This window comes from Hordeum vulgare, chromosome 5H (genome assembly GCF_904849725.1).
Source record: "Hordeum vulgare subsp. vulgare chromosome 5H, MorexV3_pseudomolecules_assembly, whole genome shotgun sequence".
NCBI lineage: Eukaryota > Viridiplantae > Streptophyta > Magnoliopsida > Poales > Poaceae > Hordeum > Hordeum vulgare.
Window position 1 is genome coordinate 488982776 of NC_058522.1, and position 24479 is coordinate 489007254.

The 24479-nt window shown below is 47.0% G+C and overlaps 1 protein-coding gene across 2 annotated transcripts; it reads right to left on the reverse strand.

The window, feature by feature from the left end:
• Positions 1-18056: 18056 nt before the first annotated feature.
• On the reverse strand, positions 18057-18975 carry LOC123396119. 2 transcript variants are annotated; one of them, XM_045091166.1, is made up of 3 exons: positions 18861-18975; positions 18409-18765; positions 18057-18291 (listed from the first exon to the last, which is right to left on the reverse strand). In XM_045091166.1, the coding sequence occupies exons 1-3, from the start codon at positions 18864-18866 to the stop codon at positions 18247-18249; spliced, it is 408 nt and encodes a 135-aa protein (XP_044947101.1). In that variant the 5' UTR covers positions 18867-18975; the 3' UTR covers positions 18057-18246. The 2 variants fall into 2 exon arrangements, with proteins under 2 accessions (XP_044947101.1, XP_044947100.1); XM_045091165.1 differs by having other exon boundaries at positions 18057-18294.
• Positions 18976-24479: the final 5504 nt, after the last annotated feature.

A 24479-nucleotide genomic window follows, 5' to 3' on the forward strand; every position in this document is an offset into this window, starting at 1 on the left:
TGAAGTCACCATGACTGAAAACACCAAACTTTGTGACTTCTCGAATACTGATAATAATGATTTTATTAGTACCCCGATTGCTCCCACCACTACTGCGGAATCATATGAAATCAATGCTGCTTTGCTGAATCTTGTTATGAAAGAGCAATTCTCCGGCCTTCCTAGTGAAGATGCCACATCCCATCTTAATACCTTCATGAGTTTTGCGATATGCAAAATAAGAAAGATGTGGATAATTATGTGATTAAATTGAAGCTATTTTCGTTCTTATTGCGATATCGAGCAAAAACTTGGTTTTCATCTTTGCCCAAAAAAAGTATTGATTCTTGGAACAAGTGCAAAGATGCTTATATATCCAAGTATTTTCCGCCGACTAAGATTATTTCTCTCCATAATGATATCATGAATTTTAAGCAACTTGATCATGAACATGTTGCACAATCTTGGGAGAGAATGAAATTGATGATTAGAAATTGTCCCGCTCATGGCTTCAGTCTTTGGATGATTATACAAATCTTCTACGCTGGTTTGAATTTTGCTTCTAGAAATATCTTGGACTCCGCCTCCGGTGGAACCTTCATGGAAATCAAATTAGGAGAAGCCACAAAACTCCTAGACAATATCATGACAAACTATTCTCAGTGGCACACTAAAAGGTCACCTACTAGTAAAAAAGGTACACACTATAGAAGAAATTAACTCGTTGAGTGCTAAGATGGATGAGTTAATGAAATTGTTTGCTAGTAAAGGTGCTCCTTTAGATCCAAATGATATGCCCTTGTCTTCCTTGATTGAGAGTAGCAATGAAATCTTGGATGTTAATTTTGTTGGTAGGAATAATTTTGGCAACAACAATGCTTTTAGAGGAAACTATATTCCTAGGCCTTTTCCTAGTAATCACTCTAATAACTTTGGCAACTCCTACAACAATGCTCATGGAAATTACAATAAATTACCCTCTGATCTAGAGAGTAATATTAAAGAGTTTATCAACTCGCAAAAGATTTTCAATGCGTCCATAGAAAAAAACTACTCAAAATTGATGATTTGGCGAGGAGCGTTGATAGATTGTCTCTTGATATTGATGCTTTGAAAGTTAGATGTGCTCCTCCCAAGATCAATATGGATGAAACTTTGAAAGCTATGCGTGTTTCCATGAATGAGAGTAACGAAAGAACCGCCTAAATTCGTGCTAGACATGAATGGCTTAAAAGGTGTGTTCTCGTGACGAGAATCACGAAGATCTTAAAGTGCTTGGTGTGACTCCCATTGAATCCTTGTTTTCTAGTGTCACACATAATGATGATGGGGCTGGATATGAATCCACCTTGGTTGAAAAACGCCCCAATGATTCGGAGTCTATCTATCTTGATGCTAAAAGCATTTAAAGTGGAGTAGAGCATATCAAATTTTGAGTAGTAATGAAACTACTACTTTGGATTTCAAGGAATTCAATTATGATAGTTGCTCTTTGATTGAATGTATTTCCTTGATGCAATCCATGCTAAACTCTCCACACACTTATAGTCAAAACAAGGCCTTTACCGATCATATCGTCGATGCAATGATGAAATCTCTTGAAGAGAAACTTGAATTGGAAGTTTCTATTCCTAGAAAACTTCATGATGAGTGGGAACCTACTATCAAAATCAAGATCAAAAACTATGAATGCAATGCTTTGTGTGATTTGGGTGCTAGTGTTTCCGCGATTCCAAAGTCTTTATGTGATGTTCTAGGCTTTAATGAGATTGATGAGTGCTCTCTTAATTTGCATCTTGCGGATTCTACTGTTAAGAAACCCATGGGAAGGATCAATGATGTTCTTATTATTGCAAATAGGAACTATGTACCCGTGGATTTCATTGTGCTTGATACTGATTGCAATCCTACATGTCCTATCATTCTTGGTAGACCTTTCCTAAGGACTATTGGTGTTGTTATCGATATGAAGGAAGGGAATATTAGATTTCAATTTCCTTTAAAGAAGGGCATGGAACATTTTCCTAGAAAGAAAATAAGATTGTCTTATGAATCCATGATGAGGGCTACTTATGGTTTGAGTACCAAAGACGGCGATACGTGATTCTATCACCCTATGCCTAGCTAAGGGCGTTAAACAATAGCGCTGTTGGGAGGCAACCCAATGAATTTATATTTGCTTTTTGCTTTCTGTTTTGTTGTGTCCACACCATCATAATTCTGTTATGATTGTGTCTTTTGTGTTTCTTTTTGTGTTTGAGCCAAGTAAAACCTTTATGACTAGTTTGGTGATGGTTGTTTGATCCTGCTTGAAAAAGACAGAAACTTTTTGCTCACAAAATTATTTTAAATTTTAATCCAGAAAGAGCTTTTGAGTAGATTCTTTTTCTGCTCGTTGATATGCCAATTGCCCAAACTATCGTAATTTTTCTGAATTTTTGAGATACCATAAGTATACGAAGTATACAAATTGCTACACACTCGTCTCTTTTTGACAGATTCTGATTTTGTTGTGTTGGTTGCTTATTTTGATGAAACTATGGATAGTATCGGAGGGGGTATTAGCCATGGAAAGGTGAGAATACAGTAATCTAATACCAATATAAATAGAAATCAAGTTTGCTATGGTACCTAAAGAAGTGGTAGTTTGCTTTCTTGTGCTAATGATATCACGAGTTTCTGTTTAAGTTTTGTGTTGTGAAGTTTTCAAGTTTTGGGTGATGTTCTCATGGACAAAGGGATAAAGAGTGGAAAGAGATCAAGCTTGGGGATTCCCAAGGAATCCCAAGCCAAATTCAAGGACATGAAAAAGCCTAAGCTTGGGGATGCCCCGGGAAGGCATCCCCTCTTTCGTCTTCAATCCATCGGTAACATTACTTGGAGCTATATTTTTATTCACCACATGATATGTGTTTTGCTTGGAGCGTCTTGTATCGTAGGAGTCTTTTCTTTTTGTTGTGTCACAATAATCCTTGCTGCACACCTTTTGAGAGAGATATGCACTCATCGTGAATTTGCTAGAATACTCTTTGAGCTTCGCTTATATCTTTTGAGTTAGGCAATTTAGCTCACATGTGCTTCACTTATATCTTTTGAGCTAGATAACTTTGCTCTAAGTGCTTCACTTAGATCTTTTTAGAGCACGGCGGTGTCATATTTTGGAGAAATAAGAACTCTCGATCTTCACTTATATCTTTTTGAGAGTGATCTCTCTGAGTAACTTGGTAGTTGGCTTGTGCTATGAAAGTAGTCCCAAAGGTGATAGGCACCCAAAGAGGATACAATAAAACTTTCGTCTTCATGTGCATTGATTAGAAAGATAAGTTTGATTCCTCTCAAATAGTTTTGAGAGATGGATTTGGTAATATATAAGAGTTATGTTAGTAGGGTGTTGTGAATCTAGAAATACTTGTGTTGAAGTTAGTGATTCCCCTGACATGCACGTATGGTGAACCGCTATGTTAGGAAGTCGGAGCATAATTGATTTATTGATTGTCATCCTTTGTGTTGCGGTCGGGATCGCGCGATGGTTAACACCCACCAATCCTTCCCCTAGGAGTATGCGTTTAGCACTTTGTTTTGATTACTAATAAAAACTTTCGCAATAAGTATGTGAGTTCTTCATGACTAATGTGAGTCCATGGTATAGATGCACTTTCACCTTCCACCCTTGCTAGCCCCTCTAGTGCCGCCCAACTTTCGTCGGTACACAAAACCACCATATACCTTCCTTAAAAGAGCCACCATACCTACCTACTATGGCATTTTCATAGCCATTCCTAGATATATTGCCATGCAACTCCCATCGTTCCGTCTCATGACTTGTGCCGTCACTTACATATTGCCATTGCATGATCGTAAGATAGATAGCGAGATGTTTCGATGTCATACGCCAAGCTAGATCGTTGCACATCCCGGTACACTGCCGGATGCATTTCCTATAGAGTCATCATCGTTCTAAACATTGAGCTTTGAGTAAATGAAAGTGTGATGATCATCATTATTAGAGCATTGTCCCATGTGAGGAAAAAAAATAAAAATAAAAGAGGCCAAAGTTGCCCACAAAAAGAGAGAGAGAGCTATGGAAAGAGGCCAAAGTGCCCAAACAAAAAAAAAGAGAAGGGGCAATGCTACTATCTTTTTCCACACTTGTGCTTAATAATGACACCATGTTCTTCATGATTGAGAGTCTCTTGTTTTGTCACCACCATATGCTAGTGGGAATCTTCATTATATAACTTGGCTTGTATATTCCAATGATGGGCTTCCTCAAAATTGCCCTAGGTCTTCGTGAGCAAGCAAGTTGGATGCACACCCACTAGTTCTCCTTTTGAGCTTTCACATACTTACGGCTCTAAGTGCATCCATTGCATGGTAATCCCTACTCTTTCACATTAATATCTATTAATGGGCATCTCCATAGCCCTTTTATACGCCGAGTCGATGTGACCATCTCCTCCTTTTTGTCTCACAACCTCCACCACACTCTATTCCACCTATAGTGCTATATCCATGGCTCACGCTCATGTATTGCGTGAGAGTTGAAAAAGGTTTGAGAAAGTAAGAGTGCGAAAACAATTACTTGGCCAAAACCGGGGTTGTGCATGATTTAAATTATTTGTGTGGGGATGATGGAGCATAGCCAGACTATATGATTTTGTAGGGATAATTTTCTTTGGCCTTGTTATTTCGAAAGTTCATGATTACCTTGCTAGTTTGCTTGAAGTATTATTGTTTTCATGTCAATAGCAAACTATTGTTTTGAATCTTACGGATCTGAAAAATCATGTCACATGAAAGAAGTTACAAAGGACAAATAAGCTAGGTAGCATTTCACATCAAAAATTATGTCTTTATCACTTCCCTACTCGAGGACGAGCAGGAGTTAAGCTTGGGGATGCTTGATACGTCTCCAACGTATCTATAATTTTTGATGGTTCCATGCTATTATCTTGTCAACCTTTGGATGTTTTGTATGCCTTTTATATCTTTTTTGGGACTAACTTATTAACTCAGTGCCAAGTGCGAGTTACTGTTTTTTCCGTGTTTTTGACCCTTTTCACAGGAGAATATTAAACGATGTTCAAACGGAATAAAAACTTCTGAAAAGATACGCAGGGAGCGTGAGAACCAAGGCACATGCCACTAGGGGAGGCCACAAGCCCCCTAGGCGCGGCTAGGGGGCCCGCGCCTAGCAGGCTTGTGGGCCCCATGTGGCTCGTCTGCCCTACTTCTTTCGCCTATAAATCCCCGAAAAATCCAAAACCACGAGAGAGATCCACGGAAATACTTTTCCGCCGCCTCAATCTTATGTCTCCGCAAGATCCCATTTGGGGCACGTTCTGGTGCCCTGCGGGAGGGCGATTCGGATACGGAGGGCTTCTTCATTAACACCATTGCCTCTCCGATAATGCGTGAGTAGTTCACCATAGACCTTCGGGTCCGTAGCTAGTAGCTATATGGCTTCTTCTCTCTCTTGGCTCTTCAATACAAAGTTCTCCATGATCTTCATGAAGATCTATCCGATGTAATCTTCTCTTGCGGTGTGTTTGTCGAGATCCGATGAATTGTGGATTTATAATCAGATTATCTATGAATCTTATTTGAGTTTCTTTTGATCTCTTATATGCATGATTTCATATCCTTGTAATTCTGTTCGAGTTGTGGGTTTTGTTTGGCCAACTTGATGTATGATTCTTTTAATGGGAGAAGTGCTTGGTTTTGGGTTCATACCATGTTGTGACCTCACCCAGTGAGAAAAGGGGTAGCGAGGTGCTGGCAGTCCCGTGGCAATGGCGCCAGAAAATAACTGCTTCCAGTTGCTCAACAATTAGCAATTGTCTTGCAATGGCCCACCAGCGTGTGGGATCGCGGCAGTTTTCGAGGGTAGAGTATTTAACCCAAATTTGTTGGTTCGACACGATGGGAGTGAAAGGATATTCTCCAGTATTAGCAGTTGAGTTGTCGGCTCAACCACACCTGAAAGATTAGTATCTGCAAGCTGGATATAAGCAGCAAAGGTAGTATGATAGCAACGGTGCTAGGAAAGAATCTGTTGACGGCAGATTATTCCTAACTGAAGTATCAATGGCGCCAGAAAAGTATTGTAGCAGGTAGTAGGAGTGTAACGAGTAATAGCAGTCGCAAGGAACAACAATAATGACAGCAGCAGCAAGTAACAACAGTAGCAAGGAACAGCAGCATCAAGTAACATTAGTAGCAATAGTAGTGGCAGCAGCAGGAGGACAAATCAAGTAACAGTAGCAGCAAGTAACAGTAGCAGCAACAGTAGTAACACCAGAGCAAGTAACAGTAGCAGCAAGAGTAGTAACAGCAGCAGAGCAAAGCAAGTAACAATGGCAGTGGGACAAACTCGTAGGCAATGGATCGGTGATTTGTTGGATGACATTCATCATGCAACATTTATAACACGGAGAGATATGTGGCTAGCTCCCGTTCGTCAATGTGATGTAGGCATGCATTCCGTGTGTAGTCATACGTGCTTAGGGAAAAGAACTTGCATGACATCTATTGTCCATCCCTCCCATGGCAGCGGGGTCCAAATGGATACTACGGGATATTAAGGTTCTCCTTTTAATAAAGAACCGGACCAACGCATTAGCACTTGGTGAACACATGAACTCCTCAAACTATGGTCATCACCGGGAGTGGTTCTGGTTATTCTCACTCCGGGGTTGCCGGATCATAACACATAGTAGGTAACTACAACTTGCAAGATCGGATCTAAAACACACATATATTGGTGACAACATAATAATTTCAGATCTGAAATCATGGCACTCGGGCCCTAGTGACAAGCATTAAGCATGGCAAAGTAGTAGCAACATCAATCTCAGAACATAGTGGATACTAGGGATCAATCCCCGTCAAAACTAACTCGATTACATGATAGATCTCATCCTACTCATCACCGCCCAGCGAGCCTACAAATAGATTACTCACGAACGATGAAGAGCTTCATGGAATTGGAGAGGGAAGAAGGTTGATGATGACGATGGCGACGATCTCCTTGATCCGGAGCCCAAAACGGACTCCAGATCTGCCCTCAGGGCAAGAACGGGATGTGGCGGCGCCTCTGGATCGTGAAACACGATGAACTCTTCTCTCTTGATTTTTTTCTGGGACGAAAGGGAATAAATGCGCTGGAATTGGGGGCGGCAGAGCCACGTGGGCCCCACAAGCTTGGTTGCCGCAGCAGGGGGGAGGCTGCGGCTACACGGCTTTTGGCCCACTGGCCTGTCCCCTTCGGTGGATCTTTGCGCAGGTATTTTTCATATTTTCCAGAAATATTCTCCGTAAATTTTCAGGGCGTTCCGAGAACTTTCATTTCTGCACAAAAACAACACCATGGCAATTCTGCTGAAAACAACGTCAGTCCGGGTTAGTTCCATCATGTTATTTCCATCAAGGGTAAAAAGACGGGGTTTATATCTATTGCATGAATTTATCCCTCTACATCATGTCATCTTGCTTAAGGCGTTACTCTGTTCGTCATGAACTTAATACACTAGATGCATGCTGGATAGCGGTCGATGTGTGGAATAATGGTAGTAGATGCAGAAAGTATCAGTCTACTTGTCTCGGACGTGATGCCTATATGTATGATCATTGCCTTAGATATCGTCATGACTTTGCACGGTTCTATCAATTGCTCGACAGTAATTCGTTCACCCACTGTAATATTTGCTATCTTGAGAGAAGCCTCTAGTGAACACTATGGCCCCCGGGTCTACTTCACATCATATTTTTCCGCCTTATACTTTTACTTTGTTGCATTTTCCGCCTTCAGATCTCACATTGCAATCAATCGTGAAGGGATTGACAACCCCTTTGTAGCGTTGGGTGCAACTCTGCTGTTTTTATGCAGGTATAACGGTGCTTCATCTTGATACTCCTACTGGGTTGATACATTGGTTCTCAAACTGAGGGAAATACTTACTGTTACTATGTTGCATCACCCTTTCCTATTCAAGGGAAAAATCCAACGCAAGCTCAAGAGGTAGCAGGGCGCGGTTGGGGTCGCCAGCGTCCGCTACATCCAAAGGTGGGCGACATAGGCTTGGAGGATGGTCGGAGATGCAGTGGCGAGCCGAGGTGGCGGGTGGCCACTCCGGTCAATTGGAGGGCTCCGGCGACAGAATCGACTCGACGAGGGTGCAGGAGAGATCCAAAGGGAGAGGGAGGGAGATTGGGAGATGCCTGAGTACTCGGGGAGGGCTCGGCCATGGCTATTTATAGCCGTGTTAGGGCGGATGGATAAGTCCGGCCGCCGTGGCGTCCTTAGCCACGCACTGGAGCGCTGGTGATGTGGCTTTGGACGTGCATGGCGTTGACCTAACGAGACACGACGCATCAGTTTGGAAGCTGCCAAGAGGAGAAGAAGACAACGGGGTCATGAGACAACAGAACTGCGGCGGCGATCGCCGTGGTCCGAGGGGAACGAAGGATAAGGGGGAAGAGGGGTCTAGAGGGGTTGTAGGATGTCGCGAAGACACTGGACAAGTCGAGAGATGCTAAGGTGGATCGACCGCGCCGTGTTGCTGGTTGCCGAGGGCTCCGGCGTGTAGAGCATGCATTTGGCCATGCCAGCCGCATGGTCACCGCGTGCACTGGCGCACGGGCTGTGACTTGGACTCGCACACCTTGTCCCATGCATCGACGTGACATCTAGTAGGGATCCCATGCCACTGGTTTGATCTCATCTCCCCTCAAATGGACTTTAGGACTCTAGGAAGGTACGTGACAAAAAGTTTTTGAAATGAAATGAGAGAGATTGAGCAGGGGATAGATTCTGGTTTTTGGATGAGGATTATAGAATACTAAGGTAATCATCTATGCAAATTTTCAGCTCATTTGAATGAATATAAATATCACTTGCAGTTCAAAGGGCTCTACTGGACAGAACTTCAAAATATGAGGTAGAGCTCACATATTTGCTTGGATTGAGCTGAATTTTGGTGGAGGCTAGTTATTTAGGCATATGAAGATACTGTATAAATTTCATACCATCTGGATAAACCAAAGTGGTACTTCCTTCACACAACATCCCACTAGACAGAATCTTAGGAAAATTACTAGGAAGAATTGGCTAGACAAAATGAGCCCAAATTTGGTGGAGAGATGTTTTATAGGTAGGAGAATGTGTTCGTAAATTTCAGAAATTATGGAGAAATATAAAGTATAGTTGCTTCACAATCCAAAATAATGACCAGATACAAAGATTTGATGCTGTGGTGACATAGGTGATGCTCAAATTTGATGCAGAGTCATGAATTGAGCATATTGAGATCATGGAAAAGTTTCAAATCATTTGAGTACTCTTAGCTAGCACTTGCTTAACAAATCTTCCTCTGGATCAGAAACTTTGGTAATTTGCCAAGAAATATTTACTATCCAAATGAGGTTGAATTTTGGCATGAGACAATGATATGGATAGGAAAGAGTGCCCTCACATTTTGAGAGAAAGCAAGCACATATAAAGGGTACTTGCTTCACAACTTGACAACTAGCGAGGAATCAGAAAAGGAATATTTGAGGAATATTTTTGAACATGGCAAGGAAGGATTTTGTCATATCCGAGCAAGATATGACCCAAGAAATTTATGAGAATTATTCAGGAATTTATGGAATGATAGAAATATGGGTTGGTTCACAACCCAGAGCAACAGGGTTATTCCTTTAATGGAAAAAGGAATATTCCTAGGGAAAAGATTATTGGGATTGTCTCAATATGGAAATGGCAAGGTCTTGGGATGGTTTGGAGGTTGGCAAGCCACTAGGGAAGAGGAATCAAGGGTGATCCCTTTAGGTTCCAAAACCATCAAGCCACATAAAAGCAAAACCACACCAAAATCAGAAGAAAAAGAAATGAGCAAAATCGAGGGTGTTACAAACCTACCCCTTAAAGAAATATCGTCCTCGAGTTTTGGTTGATGAGGGTCAAACATGAATATCCCTTCTTGAAGAAACCGTTTCCAACTCGGGTTTCCTTTTTGCCTTGGTATGATGCTCCTGCTCGGTTATCTGACTCACTGCGTGGCTTCGAGGTGGTTTGTTTCACTCGATCCTCATATGTTACTCTGACTTCCATCCGTTAATGTATGCTGACTTGACTGGCGGAGGTTGTGCGAGAAAGATCTTGTTCACGGGAGTCTATCCTTTGACTGATTCCCATATGTGAGGACACATGCTTCGAGTTTTTTGTCCAACATTTTGGTTGTTCCGTGTGTCGACACCTTTAGATGAATAGTAGGACGTGTAATTCTTTGACAATGTTGTTGCAATCGAACTGCTGAGTTGTCCTCACAGATTTGAATATCCCCTTCTGACGATTCTGAGCATATCTGGTTGGGCTGAGCGGGCTCACTCGATATATGGTCCTTGCAAATGGAATAGACCCCATGGGTGTGTTCCCACGGTGATTGGTATCGAACCAGACTGTTGTGAGTATGTGTACCATGTTGATCTTGTAACCCTTATCATACATGTATCTATATAATTGACATACTCCGTGTACCCCTTCAAGAGAGGGTGAACATGGACGCAAGTGCAAGGGCAAGATATATCAAGAAGTTGCATGAAGGTACAAGGCGTACCATCGAATGTCGAAGTGCAACACGTCACCAACAAGCGCAACATCAGCAAGCACCCAATGGTGTTCTAGACCGATGATCTTGTGTGGCTACACCTTCGTAAGGACCGCTTCCTCACCGAACGCAAGTCAAAATTACTCCCTTGAGCGGATGGACCTTTCAAGGTGTTGGCTCGCTACAACAACAATGCCTACAAGATCGACATCCCACATGACAAGTACAATGTGAGCGACGCGTTCAACATCAAGGACCTATCGCCTTACCATGCTGATGAAGACTTTAATCCGAGGTCGGATCCTTCACAAGGGGGGAGGGGTGAGATGATACGGAGCATCCCATGATCATCCCCACGGATACGTCACCAACACCTCAAGCTCCAAGTGGTCCCATGACGAGAGCCCATGCACGTGCCATTAAAACCAAGGTGACATCCCTCCTTGCTCACCTACCTTTGATACTCTCGAGACATCGTCGCTACCTCAAGAGGGGACTCCTTGCATACTCAGGTACTCGGAACGCGACCATGGACCAATCGCGAAAAAACACAAAGAAGACGAGCTCAAGCTGAACGCCCAGCGGTTGAATGCCCGAGCTCGGTGAGACGTCCGAGTCATCCCAACGCCCGAACGTCCAAGCTTGTGCGGACAACAGGTGCCTTGAGCCTCCCTAGTCCTCATGCCACAACGCCTGGATAACCGACCCCACCTCGATGTCCGAAATCACCACGACATAACCAAACACTTGGAAATACAAACCCCACCGGACGACCGAGCCTCGCACGACCAATAGGCTCCAAAAATCCAAGACCTCCGCTACTATTCCAAAGTCCTCGATCGCCCGAACCCGTCCGGACGTGCGAGCCCTGCTAAGCCTCCGGACTACAAACACCTCTCAAACGTCCGAGCCTTGTCTACGCATAGGCCGTTGGGCCATGACCCATGTACTCCTCCCAAATCTCCATCTCCCGTTAGTTAATGTACTGACAATCACTTTGTTGAGTTTGATCCATCTACTATCCTCCTCCCATGGAGATATCCTCCATGTGAGAAGATCCATAGCGATGCTAATGCTCCTCTCGTTGGGAAGATCCCCTCACGGATACAAGGACCCTCTCGTAGGGAAGACTATCACTTACGTGTATCCTTTTGTTGTCAATGGATCTATGAATCTCTTGTGTTTGAGTGGATCTAGTGGATGTGTGATTGGAGATCATTCTTGAGTTCATGTGTTTCTCTTGGTTTTCTCCCTTTTCCCCCTCCAACTATGAAAAGATCGAACACCATGGGTTTGCCCCGTATCAACCATCCATTTAATTGTAATTAAAATCATCGATCGGGGCTTGATCGCTGTCAACGGTGTTGCGGTCCAACAAGTTGACGAATTCAATTGTGGCATCGTTCGAACCGACCATTTCATCGAACCTCTTGCTTGAAGTGGAAGAAGCGTCGTTGAAGGGCATTTTCGGCATACCTCTTGTCGAGGCGGAGGCAGAGGATGAAGTCGCCGAATTTTTCGTAGGAACTTTCTTGCGCTTCACCTACGAAACCTTGCCCTTCTTCTCCGGCGGCGGCCGGGCAGATCGTGCAGCGGTCGCGGTGTCGGGCGCACGTGCCTTCCCGGCTGGGCCAGCCGGATTTCCGCCCTCGATGACGATATTGCCCTCCTCTTGCGGACAGGCGTGATGGTGCCTTGAGCGACGGCCGGGGCGATATGGCCGGCGACGAGATCCGCCGGAGGGGATTGCGCGAGCACGACAACCACATTGACGGGGGACGTGTGGGAGGCTTCCATGGCTGCGAAGAATGGCCGACCAAGATGGACCGGAGTGGGCGAAGCAGAGCAATGGCGGCGAAGGGGTAGAAAGCGGGAACGGTCACACAAAAATTTCCCTCGCGCCAAATCTCGCCGCGGATAAGGGCGAGCTCGGGTCGGCCTCCCACCCTGTGAATATAAAGGGTGAGCAAAAACTTTTGCCGCTCCCCGCAATTTTTTCACACGTTGCGGCTCGATATGGGGTTTGATCGGACAACTTTTTCCGTGCGGACCCGTATTTTGACGATTATTTTATGGGTTGGGGCATTATATGGGGTCTGCTAGAGATGCTCTAATCATCAAACTACACATACTATTAGACCATCTACAATTAAACCCTTCATACCCGTCTTAAATGTTCGTACAGACCGTCGAGTCATTGGCCGGTCATAAAAACATGACCCAATTGAACCCCTCAAACGGGATTTAAATGTGTGCTGTGACCAACACCCGTCATATTCAGCCCAAATATGGGGTGCATACGGAAGCCCGGACGCGTCCGCGCACGCCCGTTTGGCACGCACTGGCCCTCATCGTTCCCACATATATTCGTCATTATCCATTCGCTCGAGGAAACCCTAACTACTTCACTCCACCCCCTCCACTCCCATCCACTTCACCCTAGCTCATCTCGAGTGATCTTAAGCCTTCTCCGGCATGGAGGACAACGGATACGACTCCAATCAGTCCAGATCCATTGACTGGGGGGTCGTACCCTGCGGATTGGAGGAGGTAATGGCGGTTTGCATTTCACTCCGTCACTCACGCGAGGACAGCACCCGGCAGACGACGGGATCTGTCCGCCGCGACTCCAGAGTGTCCGCTCAACGGACACTCGATTCCTATGGGGCGGGATCAGCAAGGTCCTGGCGGGCGAAAAATCTCTCCTTCCCCATCACCCGTCCGGCGGACTTTGAGTCACATCGGGAATGGGTTGCCTGCCGTGGGAAGGAGAGGATAAGGATCGCTGAGGCATATCTCGCAGAGGAATTGGCGAAGGCGGTGGTGTGGGCGGCCGCAGATGAGAAAGCCATCCACACCGGCATTTGAAAGCAACGGCAGCAGAGGAAAACACACGCCCTAACCCCGTGAGCAAAATCGGGCGGTCCGTGAAATGGCCGGATTGTCGTCGAAGGAGGGGAAGGAGGTGAACGACAACGAGGACAACTTCGTGACGAGCATATCCGACTCAATTCGTACAACGTCTTCGAACGGTACTTCGGCGAGAAGGTTGACAAGGTCTCCGAGAAAGGCAAGGAGAGCCGTTGTGGATGTCCATCATAGTCAAACATTTCAAGTTTTAATAGTGTGATGGCATATTAGTAGTGATGAAATAGTTGAACGATGTGTATATTGCATCGATATAGTAGTTGCATTGTTTCTATGGATTTTAGATATCACATTTGATGTGTAATGCATTATTTGATGTATGATCGATCAGTATCCGCAGTTGTTTGAGGGATTGGATTTGCAAGTTGCGATTGTAAATGATCATAGCAATACTGTGTCGTTCAACGATCGGCATGGAGCTCCATGTAACCCACATCATTTCGTGGTCGTCATGTCGATCTTGCGACAATGAGTTTTACTCCAACAGGATTGAGATGATTCTACATACAAACACAGCTCAACTCCGATATGTCAACAAACGGAGTCGTGAGGAAGCGAGCACGTACCTTCGCTGCTGGTCCATGCAAGTGGTGGACGGCCAGCCGGTCCGGCGGTGGAGACAGTCATGACGACGGACTGACCCTCTCTAGGCAAGCGTCATGGATGGCTGCAGAACACCGTAAATGCCACTATTAATACCAGATTGTGCCACTCTACTTTAGGTCTCTAGACGGGAGGTTTGTGGTGTAGGCTAGGGGCGGATGGGGATGGTATGATTGTATACACTCATCGTGATCTATAGTAAACTAGTGAAAAATCATACGAGACTATAAGTTCCAAAAATTGTGTAAAAAAACAACCAGTAGTAAAAGATATGAAGACGTATACACATATCAAAATTAGGAAGAAAATATGATAATTATAATAATTAATTTGAGGCGTTCCATTGATTATCCGAGGATCAAATAATCACAGAAACAACATCGAAAAAGCATAAGCTCAACCGTTTACGTTGGCGCGTTGGACCGAGATATTTGTCCCTTTGCTCTAAAGTGCTTTCGTTTTTGCAGGAAAAATTTCAATCTATTCATCTTTAATCATGATAGTATAACAAAATCTAAAAATAATAAAAATTACATCCAAATTCAAAGACCACCTAACGACGATTACAAGCATTGAAGCGAGCCGAAGACGCGCCGTTGTCATTGCTCCTTCCTCGTTGGAGTCAGACAAACGTTGTTGTAATAGACAGTCGGGAAGCCGTCGTGCTAAGGCCCCATAGACCAACACACCAGAACATCAACCGTCGTAGATGAAGAGTGTAGATCGGAATTATCCAACCTAAAAGCACACGAACAAAGACGAACGACGAACAAATCCGAGCAAATTCATCAAAGATAGATTCACCGAAGACACACCTCCACACGTCCATCAACGATGCTAGGCGCATCACCGAAACGGAGGCTGGACGGGGAGAACTTTATTTCTTCTTCAAAAAGCCGTCATCATCTTGACTTTTTAAACAGAACGACGAATTTCTGGTTTCTCATTAGGGATGCTTCTTCTATATCAATAAACCATGGGTGCTAGTGCCCATGGAGTTTCATTTTTTTAAACAGAACATAAATCCTAACGAAACTTAAAAGAAAATCTAAAAACGAAACCCTTACACCAGCAAAAGCCGAGATTCACTCCGTCTCCATGATCCTAAGACCATCGGTGACGGGATGGACAAGTGGCCACGCCTACGGAAGGCGGTGGAACCCTAGCTATTTTGGAGCGGCGGCTACGTTTAGACAAGGCGGCCGGTGCGAGGACGCTGCTCTAAAGTGCTCGTGACTGAACGCTAGCAGGAAAAATGGACTCTGCAAATCGATCCTTTCCTTTCGTCTTATGAATATTGGAGTCCAGGCAGAAATAGAAAAGATACAAAACATGCAAACACAGGTCGACACAAACTGCAAGGTTACAGGGCGGAATGGTGATAGCATGAAAGGTCACGTCAATCGTATCGTTACTGAAGACTGAAGCGATGAACAGAACGCGGATCGTTCAGTAGTGGCAAAGTTGACAAAAATTACCCTTGAAATCAAAGAAGTCACGAAGTGAATCCAAAAGCAAAAAATTCACCTCGTCTGATCTTTTTGGATGACGTCCGATACTTAAGCGCTATAATATACTGTGTGACGTCTAAATCGTCGGCGCCACACTCTCCGATCACCTGGCAGAGCGGGCCCACCCCAACGCCTAAGCCCTACGCACGTTTACGTTGGCGCGTTGGACCGAGATATATGTCCCTTTGCTCTAAAGTGCTTTTTTTACGCAAAAAACTTCCAATCTATTCACCTTTAATCGTGGTAGTACAACGAAACTATAAATAATAAAAATTACATCCAAATTCAAAGACCACCTAACGACGACTACCAGCACTGAAGCGAGCCGAAGGCGTGCCGCTGTCATCGCCCCTCCCTCGTTGGAGTCGGGGAAATGTTGTTGTAGTAGACAGTCGGAAAGTCGTCATGCTAAGGTCCCATAGGACCAACACACCAGAACAGCAACCGTCGCGGATGAAGAGTGTAGATCGAAATTATCCAACCTAAAAGCACACGAACAAAGACGAACGACGAACAAATCCGAGTAAATCCACCAAAGATAGATTCATCGGAGACACACCTCCACACGCTCACCAACGATGCTAGACGCATCAACGGAACGGGCCTGGGCGGGAAGACCTTTATTCCTTTTTCAGAAAGCCGCCACCGTCTCGTCTTTCTGAACAGAAAACAAACACTAACAAAATCTGAAGAAAGATCTAACAACGAAGCTCTTCCACCGTCAAGAGCAAGATCCACTTCACCTCCATGACCTTAAGACCACCGAAAATGATGCGGATCAGCGACGACGTCCACGAAAGACGGTGGAGCTTTAGCTTTTTTGAGGCGGCGGCTAGGCCTTAAAGGGTGCTTGAATAAGTTTTAGTCTCATGACTAAAAGTAATGAGACTAAAACTTGCTACCTCATCCATGCTTGGATCTAAGTACTAAAGAGACTAAAATCAAGTTAAGGAGCATTTATTATCCTTCAAAACCTCCAATCCAAAACTTGCATTAGGAGTTAAATGAGGAGAGAGAGGACTAATACACATTTTAGTAGGGGTATCATTAACTAAAATATTTCAGCCTCAAGACTAGTTTTAGCCTCTCTTTAGTCAGGAATGCTTGGAACTTTTACCTCTTAAAAAGACTAGTTTTAATTAAGATTAATTTTAATCTCTTCGATCCAAGCATCCTCTTAGTCTTTTTTTTAGGCGACGGCTAGGTTTAGCCAAGGGGCCGGTGCGAGGACGCTGCTCTAAAGTGCTCGTGACTGAACGCCAGCAGGAAAAATGGACTCCTGGTGCAAATCGACCCATTCCTTTCGTCTCATGAATACTGGAGTCCAGGCAGAAATAGAGAAGTTATAAAACATGCAAACACAGGTCGACACAAACTGCAAGGTTACAGGGCGGACTGGTGATAGCATCAGCATGAAAGGTCACGTCGATCGTATCGTTACTGAAGACTGAGGCGATGAACAGAACGCGGATCGTTCACAAGTAGCGCAGTTGGAAGCAGCATTCAAGCGTGGGCAGCGTCCTCTCTCATCAGAACTCACAAGGCTTGTCCGATAAGACATGCGTGAAACCCGGATGGCAATAACATTCCCCGCGAAATAAATACAATTATTATTAAACGTTCCTCTGATCTACGGAAAGATTTGGCCAACTCCGTTGACGGAAAAATGCATGCATGCATGCATGCATATGGCTCGTCGCTCGGGCCTGGCCTTGCCGCAGTATGCACTGTGCACCTAGGCGCTTTTCGTCTTTGGCGGTTTGACCACCTCGCTCAAACTATCCGGCCCGACCTGACCTTGCTGAGATGTGAACCCCTTGAAGAAAGAATCGCACGCAGCCAGGAACGACCTCGCCAGCCATGCGCTTTCCGTGTTTGACGGTTTGACCTCGCTCAGATCATCCACGCCGACCCAAAAAAACACAGGCACGCCGCAGCGCCTCTCTGCTCTGCGCTGCGCAGCGGCATGCAGCATGGGTAGGGTGAGCTGAAAACAGTAGGCACGCGTGAACCGGCCGGCCTCGCAAACATCCAACTGCACCACGTATCAATGCCGGTACCAGACCTCGTCAGGCTCGGCGGCCCCGCATGCTATTGCTGCATGCACGGCCGGTCATGATTCATCAACCCCCACCCCATTGCCTATCGTAGATACAGTAGATAGACTGTCGTAGCACACGACCCCGGGATGGCATGGCATGGCATGGCATGCATAGGGCCAAGCCCGGGCCAAAAGTCGCCGCGTCCTGTCTGTCCGGCCGCCTCCTCTCGTTTGCACGCTATGTAAAAAACTTGATCAAAAGAGACGAAGAGTGATCGTGGTACTACGACAGATCGAGGTGTTGCATTCAGTCCACATTGCACAGAGAGAATATAAGCTCGAGATGCTGGTTTACGCACATCATCACGCAGAAAAAAGAGCAGAAACTCGAACACGGAAAGATTACTGGTAGTAATAAACATCTTGCCACAAGCCAAGAGAGCAGCACGAACATCGGATAGAGAGGGAGAGAGAGCTCAACAACGAGAGAAAGTGAAAACGTAAACACTACTCCTGCTACTGCTACTACTCCGGACTCCGGTATAAACATGCAGCATCCCGTCAGCGCCGGAGAGGCTCAGGCGACGCAGCCCAGGCACCCCATCATCCACAGGCTCCTCCTCTGCTGCACAAGCCGCATTCAAACCAGGATCAGTCAGCTCCAACAATCATGAAACCAATTCCAGCAGTAATTACACATTCGTTCTTTTCATGGGGCGTACGTACAGTGCGTACGTACCTTCGTTGGCCGCCGGTTGGGTGTGAACTCCGGCGGCGGCACCTGGTACAGGTCCGCGTCGACGGGCCGCACCACCCGCCTGGACGCGCCGCCTTTGGCCGCGGCGGCGGCGGCGTCCATGGACGGCCTCCTCGGGCTCTGACGCTCCCGGGACACGCTGTCGCAGTCCGCCGGCCGCCGCCTCCTCGCCTGCTTCTTCTTGGGCGCGGGCTTGCGCGGGGGCGGCGGGTACTTGAACCAGACGTCGCTGCATGCCTGCGGCTCCGGCACGGCGTACCACGCGGCCGCCTCCGGCTCGTCGTAGTGGTAGTAGTAGTTCCACTCCCCGAACGCCGGCACCTGAGGCCTCCTCGCCTTCTGCAACACCAAAAACAGACGGACCACAAAGGTCAACACTCAACACCACACCACACCGGTCCTCCATGAACTTGGCACTAGCATGGATGCCTTACCTCCATCTGCTTCACCACGGTGCAGGGCAGGGCAGGGCAGGGCAGACAGAACGAGCTAGTAGAGAGGAAGGAGAGGAGCAAGCAAGCTGGGGGTCGGCGTGGGACGAAGTTGAGAACTGGAACGGAACCTCCTCCAATGGCCAGCTAGCTGGCTGGCTGGACACGCGACGCGTGCAGCTATTTATACCGCGAACCGGAGGAGCAGCGCGGCACAAACCACGCCGGTCAGAGCGAGCCGGGCGCGCGCTCCGGTGCGCGCGCGGCGTTGGAGTGAGCAACGGCGCGTCGGGTTCGGGACCGGAGAGGTTTGACAAAGAGCCAACAAGAGAGAGAGAGGGGGGAGGGGCAGTATGGAAGGCCGGACCTTGTGAGCGGGCGGGGCAGGAGCGCTGTAGTAGGAGTAGGTGTGTAGGCCTGCAGCGGGCGGGGCGTCGACGGTGCGTGTCCGGACGGACGCGGTCCCTCGTGCGGCGCGCGGGCTTTTACTGCGGGCGCATCGGGCGCCGGTTCTTTTTCTACGCTCGCTGCGTCTGCAATTGTCGTCGCCGGGTTCGCCGCTGACCCGCGCGGCCCCTTGTCGCGCCCGTACGTGTGGTGGTGTTTCGGCGGGGCATCATCATCGCCGGGTGATTACAGGGAAAATTTCCAACGGGCGTCGCGAAGCTGCCACGCCCTGCTGCCGAGGCGTGGGAACACGATTTGACGACAAGATGGCTTCTGCTGGAAGCTCCGTGTATATTTTTTACAGAGTAGTAGTAGAGCTCTGGCGTCCACAAGTGTGGCTCCGAATCTCGGATTCTGTTGTAATAGGGTATTCAAATGAGTGCACCTATCGTAAACGTTGGATGTTTTCAACTCCAAACGATGGAAACGAGTACACCTAGCGGAAGTTGCAGGGTTTCGGCAACTACGTTGTTTCAGACTTCTTTAGCAAGGAACAGACCGAAGAACTGCCTTTTAGCGCTCGGGGCTGTCCACCGACGGAGCCAGCATGAATGAATAAAGAGCAGGTTTGTTCATGAAGAAGACGGAGTTCATGTAAAATGAATTTTTATCTGCAACAATTATTATTGTAGTTGAAAAATCAATTTGTTAGGGGGCCTAGCCCCCCTCGTCCTCCGTTAAATTCGTCCAGTGCGCATGTTTTTTTTTCTCTTCTACGAAGTTGTATTTGACATTTCATTGAGAAATACATCAACAACCGAGCTAAAAAAAAAAGACACTGTACCCCTTTTTGCGTGGCTCGTGTGTCAACGTATTCTATCATGAATTTTACTACTCCCTCTGTCCAAACGCAGAGGGCGACTTTAAGAATTTAAGAATTTCAAAAGTGTTAGGCGTAATTCAATATAATGTCCTTATTTATCTCAACAACCTCGTACTCAATTGAATGCCCATCGGAGTACTACGACCCACCTCCTCTCCTTTCTTCAGTTCCCACCAGGATGCATGGTTCGTGAAAGAAGGAAAGAGCCAATGCATGCAGGTTTAGCTGAAACGGCAGCACTAATGACATGATTTATTTCCAAAACTGTTTCACCTTTTTAGCAAAAACTGCGCGCGCTCTCGTCCAATCCTTCCCCGCCTAAATCGCCGAGCTTTCTAAAAGTCGCGCTACACACCTGGACGGAGGGAGTACCATGCAATATACGTCCATATTTATAAATGATAAGAGCATGCTTGTCGTTGTTAGTGATCGTCGCGAGGCCCAATCGAGCTAAGGGCATCTACATCTCAACCCTTCGAATCGATTTTGAATGTCCGGACAGGCCGCTAAGTCACTGACCCGTCACTTAAAATCGATCAAACCGGACCTCTCAAACGGGCCTCAAATGTTCAGACTGAACGGCATCTTTATATCCAGCCCAAATATGGGACGAATATGGGGTAGTCCGGACGCGCCCACACACGACCGACTAGCTCGCACTGGCCCGCGCTGGCCTGCATTGATTCCATATATATTCATTCCCCTCCGCTCACCGGATCAAACCCTAGCCACTATACTCCACTCCCATCCGCCACCCAAACTAACCTCCGACGATATCCTGCATTCTCCGACATGGTGAACATCGAATCCGACTCCTTCACCCTCATATCCATCGACCACGAGCTCATACGACGCGACCTGAGGCGGAGATGGTTGTCCGGCTTTTGCTCCGCCGCTCTCGGGTGAGGCGGTGCGGTTCGTGTGGCATCTGAACGTCATGGCAGACGCGCAACCCCTCCGTTGGAGCACTCAGGAGCACCTTGGGCGTCCTCGGATGCTAACATGGCACGGTGTGTCCGTCGTGCGAGGCAGCGGGCACGTGAGGTGGCAGAGGCCCTAGCGGCAGTGGACGTTGGAGAGGCAAAGTCACACTGTAACGCCCCGAAGACACCGGCCGACGGTCGTTACTCCTGGCGGGATCTAGACTGGCCCCACATGTCAATACTTTGTCAAATGTTCAGACTGAACGGCATCTTTATATCCAGCCCAAATATGGGACGAATATGGGGTAGTCCGGACGCGCCCACACACGACCGACTAGCTCGCACTGGCCCGCGCTGGCCTGCATTGATTCCATATATATTCATTCCCCTCCGCTCACCGGATCAAACCCTAGCCACTATACTCCACTCCCATCCGCCACCCAAACTAACCTCCGACGATATCCTGCATTCTCCGACATGGTGAACATCGAATCCGACTCCTTCACCCTCATATCCATCGACCACGAGCTCATACGACGCGACCTGAGGCGGAGATGGTTGTCCGGCTTTTGCTCCGCCGCTCTCGGGTGAGGCGGTGCGGTTCGTGTGGCATCTGAACGTCATGGCAGACGCGCAACCCCTCCGTTGGAGCACTCAGGAGCACCTTGGGCGTCCTCGGATGCTAACATGGCACGGTGTGTCCGTCGTGCGAGGCAGCGGGCACGTGAGGTGGCAGAGGCCCTAGCGGCAGTGGACGTTGGAGAGGCAAAGTCACACTGTAACGCCCCGAAGACACCGGCCGACGGTCGTTACTCCTGGCGGGATCTAGACTGGCCCCACATGTCAATACTTTGTCAAATGTTCAGACTGAACGGCACCTTTATATCCAGCCCAAATATGGGACGAATATGGGGTAGTCCGGACGCGCCCACACACGACCGACTAGCTCGCACTGGCCCGCGCTGGCCTGCATTGATTCCATATATATTCATTCCCCTCCGCTCACCGGATCAAACCCTAGCCACTATACTCCACTCCCATCCGCCACCCAAACTAACCTCCGACGATATCCTGCATTCTCCGACATGGTGAACATCGAATCCGACTCCTTCACCCTCATATCCATCGACCACGAGCTCATACGACGCGACCTGAGGCGGAGATGGTTGTCCGGCTTTTGCTCCGCCGCTCTCGGGTGAGGCGGTGCGGTTCGTGTGGCATCTGAACGCCATGGCAGACGCGCAACCCCTCCGTTGGAGCACTCAGGAGCACCTTGGGCGTCCTCGGATGCTAACATGGCACGGTGTGTCCGTCGTGCGAGGCAGCGGGCACGTGAGGTGGCAGAGGCCCTAGCGGCAGTGGACGTTGGAGAGGCAAAGTCACACTGTAACGCCCCGAAGACACCGGCCGACGGTCGTTACTCCTGGCGGGATCTAGACTGGCCCCACATGTCAATACTAGTCTTTTCTGCGCACTTTGTCCTCACTCATGTGCACTCGGGATGAACTTCCCGGTCGGTCACCCATCCTAGAACTACTCCAAGCCGAGCACGCTTAACCTGAGAGTTCTGTTCGAATGGGCTCCCGAAAAGGAAGGAATTCCTTATTGATATGAGTAGTCTATCATCCCTAATAAGCCAGGCTATCACACACACTTTCCGATGCGCCATATAATGCACGGGTGCGGGCGTCGTAATCGCATTGCGGTCGACATCATCTCCTTTCATGAAGGATATGTCATCGACCTGATGAACACCGACATTGTCTGGGTCATGGGCTCCGACAAGGAAGGGTAGGGCATGGAATGCGGTGGGAGTTCGACTCCCGTGAGCCGGCTCGTGTCTCGTGTCCTACTCTACCTCGCCGGTGACTGGACCGACACTGTGAGGGCGGAGCCGACCGCCATACACGGACATGACGGAGTCGGACGAGCTCCGTTTATTATGTTTTCGTTGGATGCAATAATATGGATTTGAAATTTCTAATTTAAAATATTCCACTATAAAATGGGGAGCGCTACCCGTCTACCGATAGATGTCTATTAAACATCCGCCACCAATATAACCGTTGAATCTCCGCGTGCAGTCGTCCGCATCCGTTCGATCTAACTCAAACAACAAACGAGATGTCGTAATTTTTGCAACCGTTTTTGCAATATGGGTAAGAAGATGTCGTAATTATTGAAACATGACGTAATTTTTGCAAGGGTAAGAAGATGTCGTAATTTTTATAACATGTCGTAATCTTGCAACATGAGTCAAAAGATGTCATAATTTGTGCAACATGGGTTAGAAAAAAAAATTAGGTAACGCGACCGTTGTTTCAGGAATGATTTATGCAACGTGGTTGTTGTTTCAGAAATTGTTTCTGCAACACGTTCGTTGTTTCTGCAACTGGTTTGTTTTTTTCAGGACTAAATGTTAAAGAAAAAAAATCAAATTCAGCCGCTCGCCCTCCTAGCTAGACGATCCCCAAAACACCCCTATTGTTACCCAGTATGAGGAATGTATGTCCTGAAACAACAGATGAGTTACAGGAAAATGCAAGCGGCTTCGATGGATGCAAGGACGCTGTTGACCGTATGATCAACGCAAGATCGGCCGGTCATGGAACCAACGAACGGGCACACGCGATCGGCCGATAAAAGGCAATCTTTCCTTTATTAAATGCATTATCTAAGACATGAACGATCAATGTTACCTATATGTCCAAACATATTTGCGAACATTTAAGAAGCTGAATTTACAAGTTACGGATGTAAATGTTCTAAGCGGTAGCAAAGCACCCACACCCCGCCTTGGTCACCGGTTTCGGGGCTATGGGGCCGTCCTGCCTTGGTCACCGTTTTCGGTCGTGTGCAAGAAGTGAGATGCTATGATTTTGTATATTCCTTACAAGATGCATGCATACCACGGGGAGTGCAATTTTTAAATGTTGCGTGAGTGTATTTTTACGAGTACACTAATTAGAGAATGAGAGATGTTATCGTGTTAAGTGCCAACTTTTTCTAAGAATTTGTTAAGTGTTAACTATCATCATTAGTTGGGTGAATTCATCTCAAGTGTGGTTGCATTTCATGGATGGGCTCTCTTTTTACGAGTCTTGCTTCGGTACATTTCACTACTACAAAAATTGCACATATTCTAATGCAGATTAAATGTGAAGTGCATTTCATGGAGCAGAAATTACCATTTGATCAAAAAGATTAGTATGCCAAGGTAAGCGAAAACAGCCAGCAACGTGACGTTCATGGGATCTGCATAGACCACAGTTGAACTCAACTCCCGCGTGTCAACAGTTGAGGCCGTCACGGTGCGGGTCTGCGGCGTGATGCGCCTTTGCTGCTGCTACATGCCCGTGGACCATGGTCTGGTCCTGGTGGACGGCCGGCCGGTCCGGCGGTAGAGACAGCCATGACGACGGACTGGAC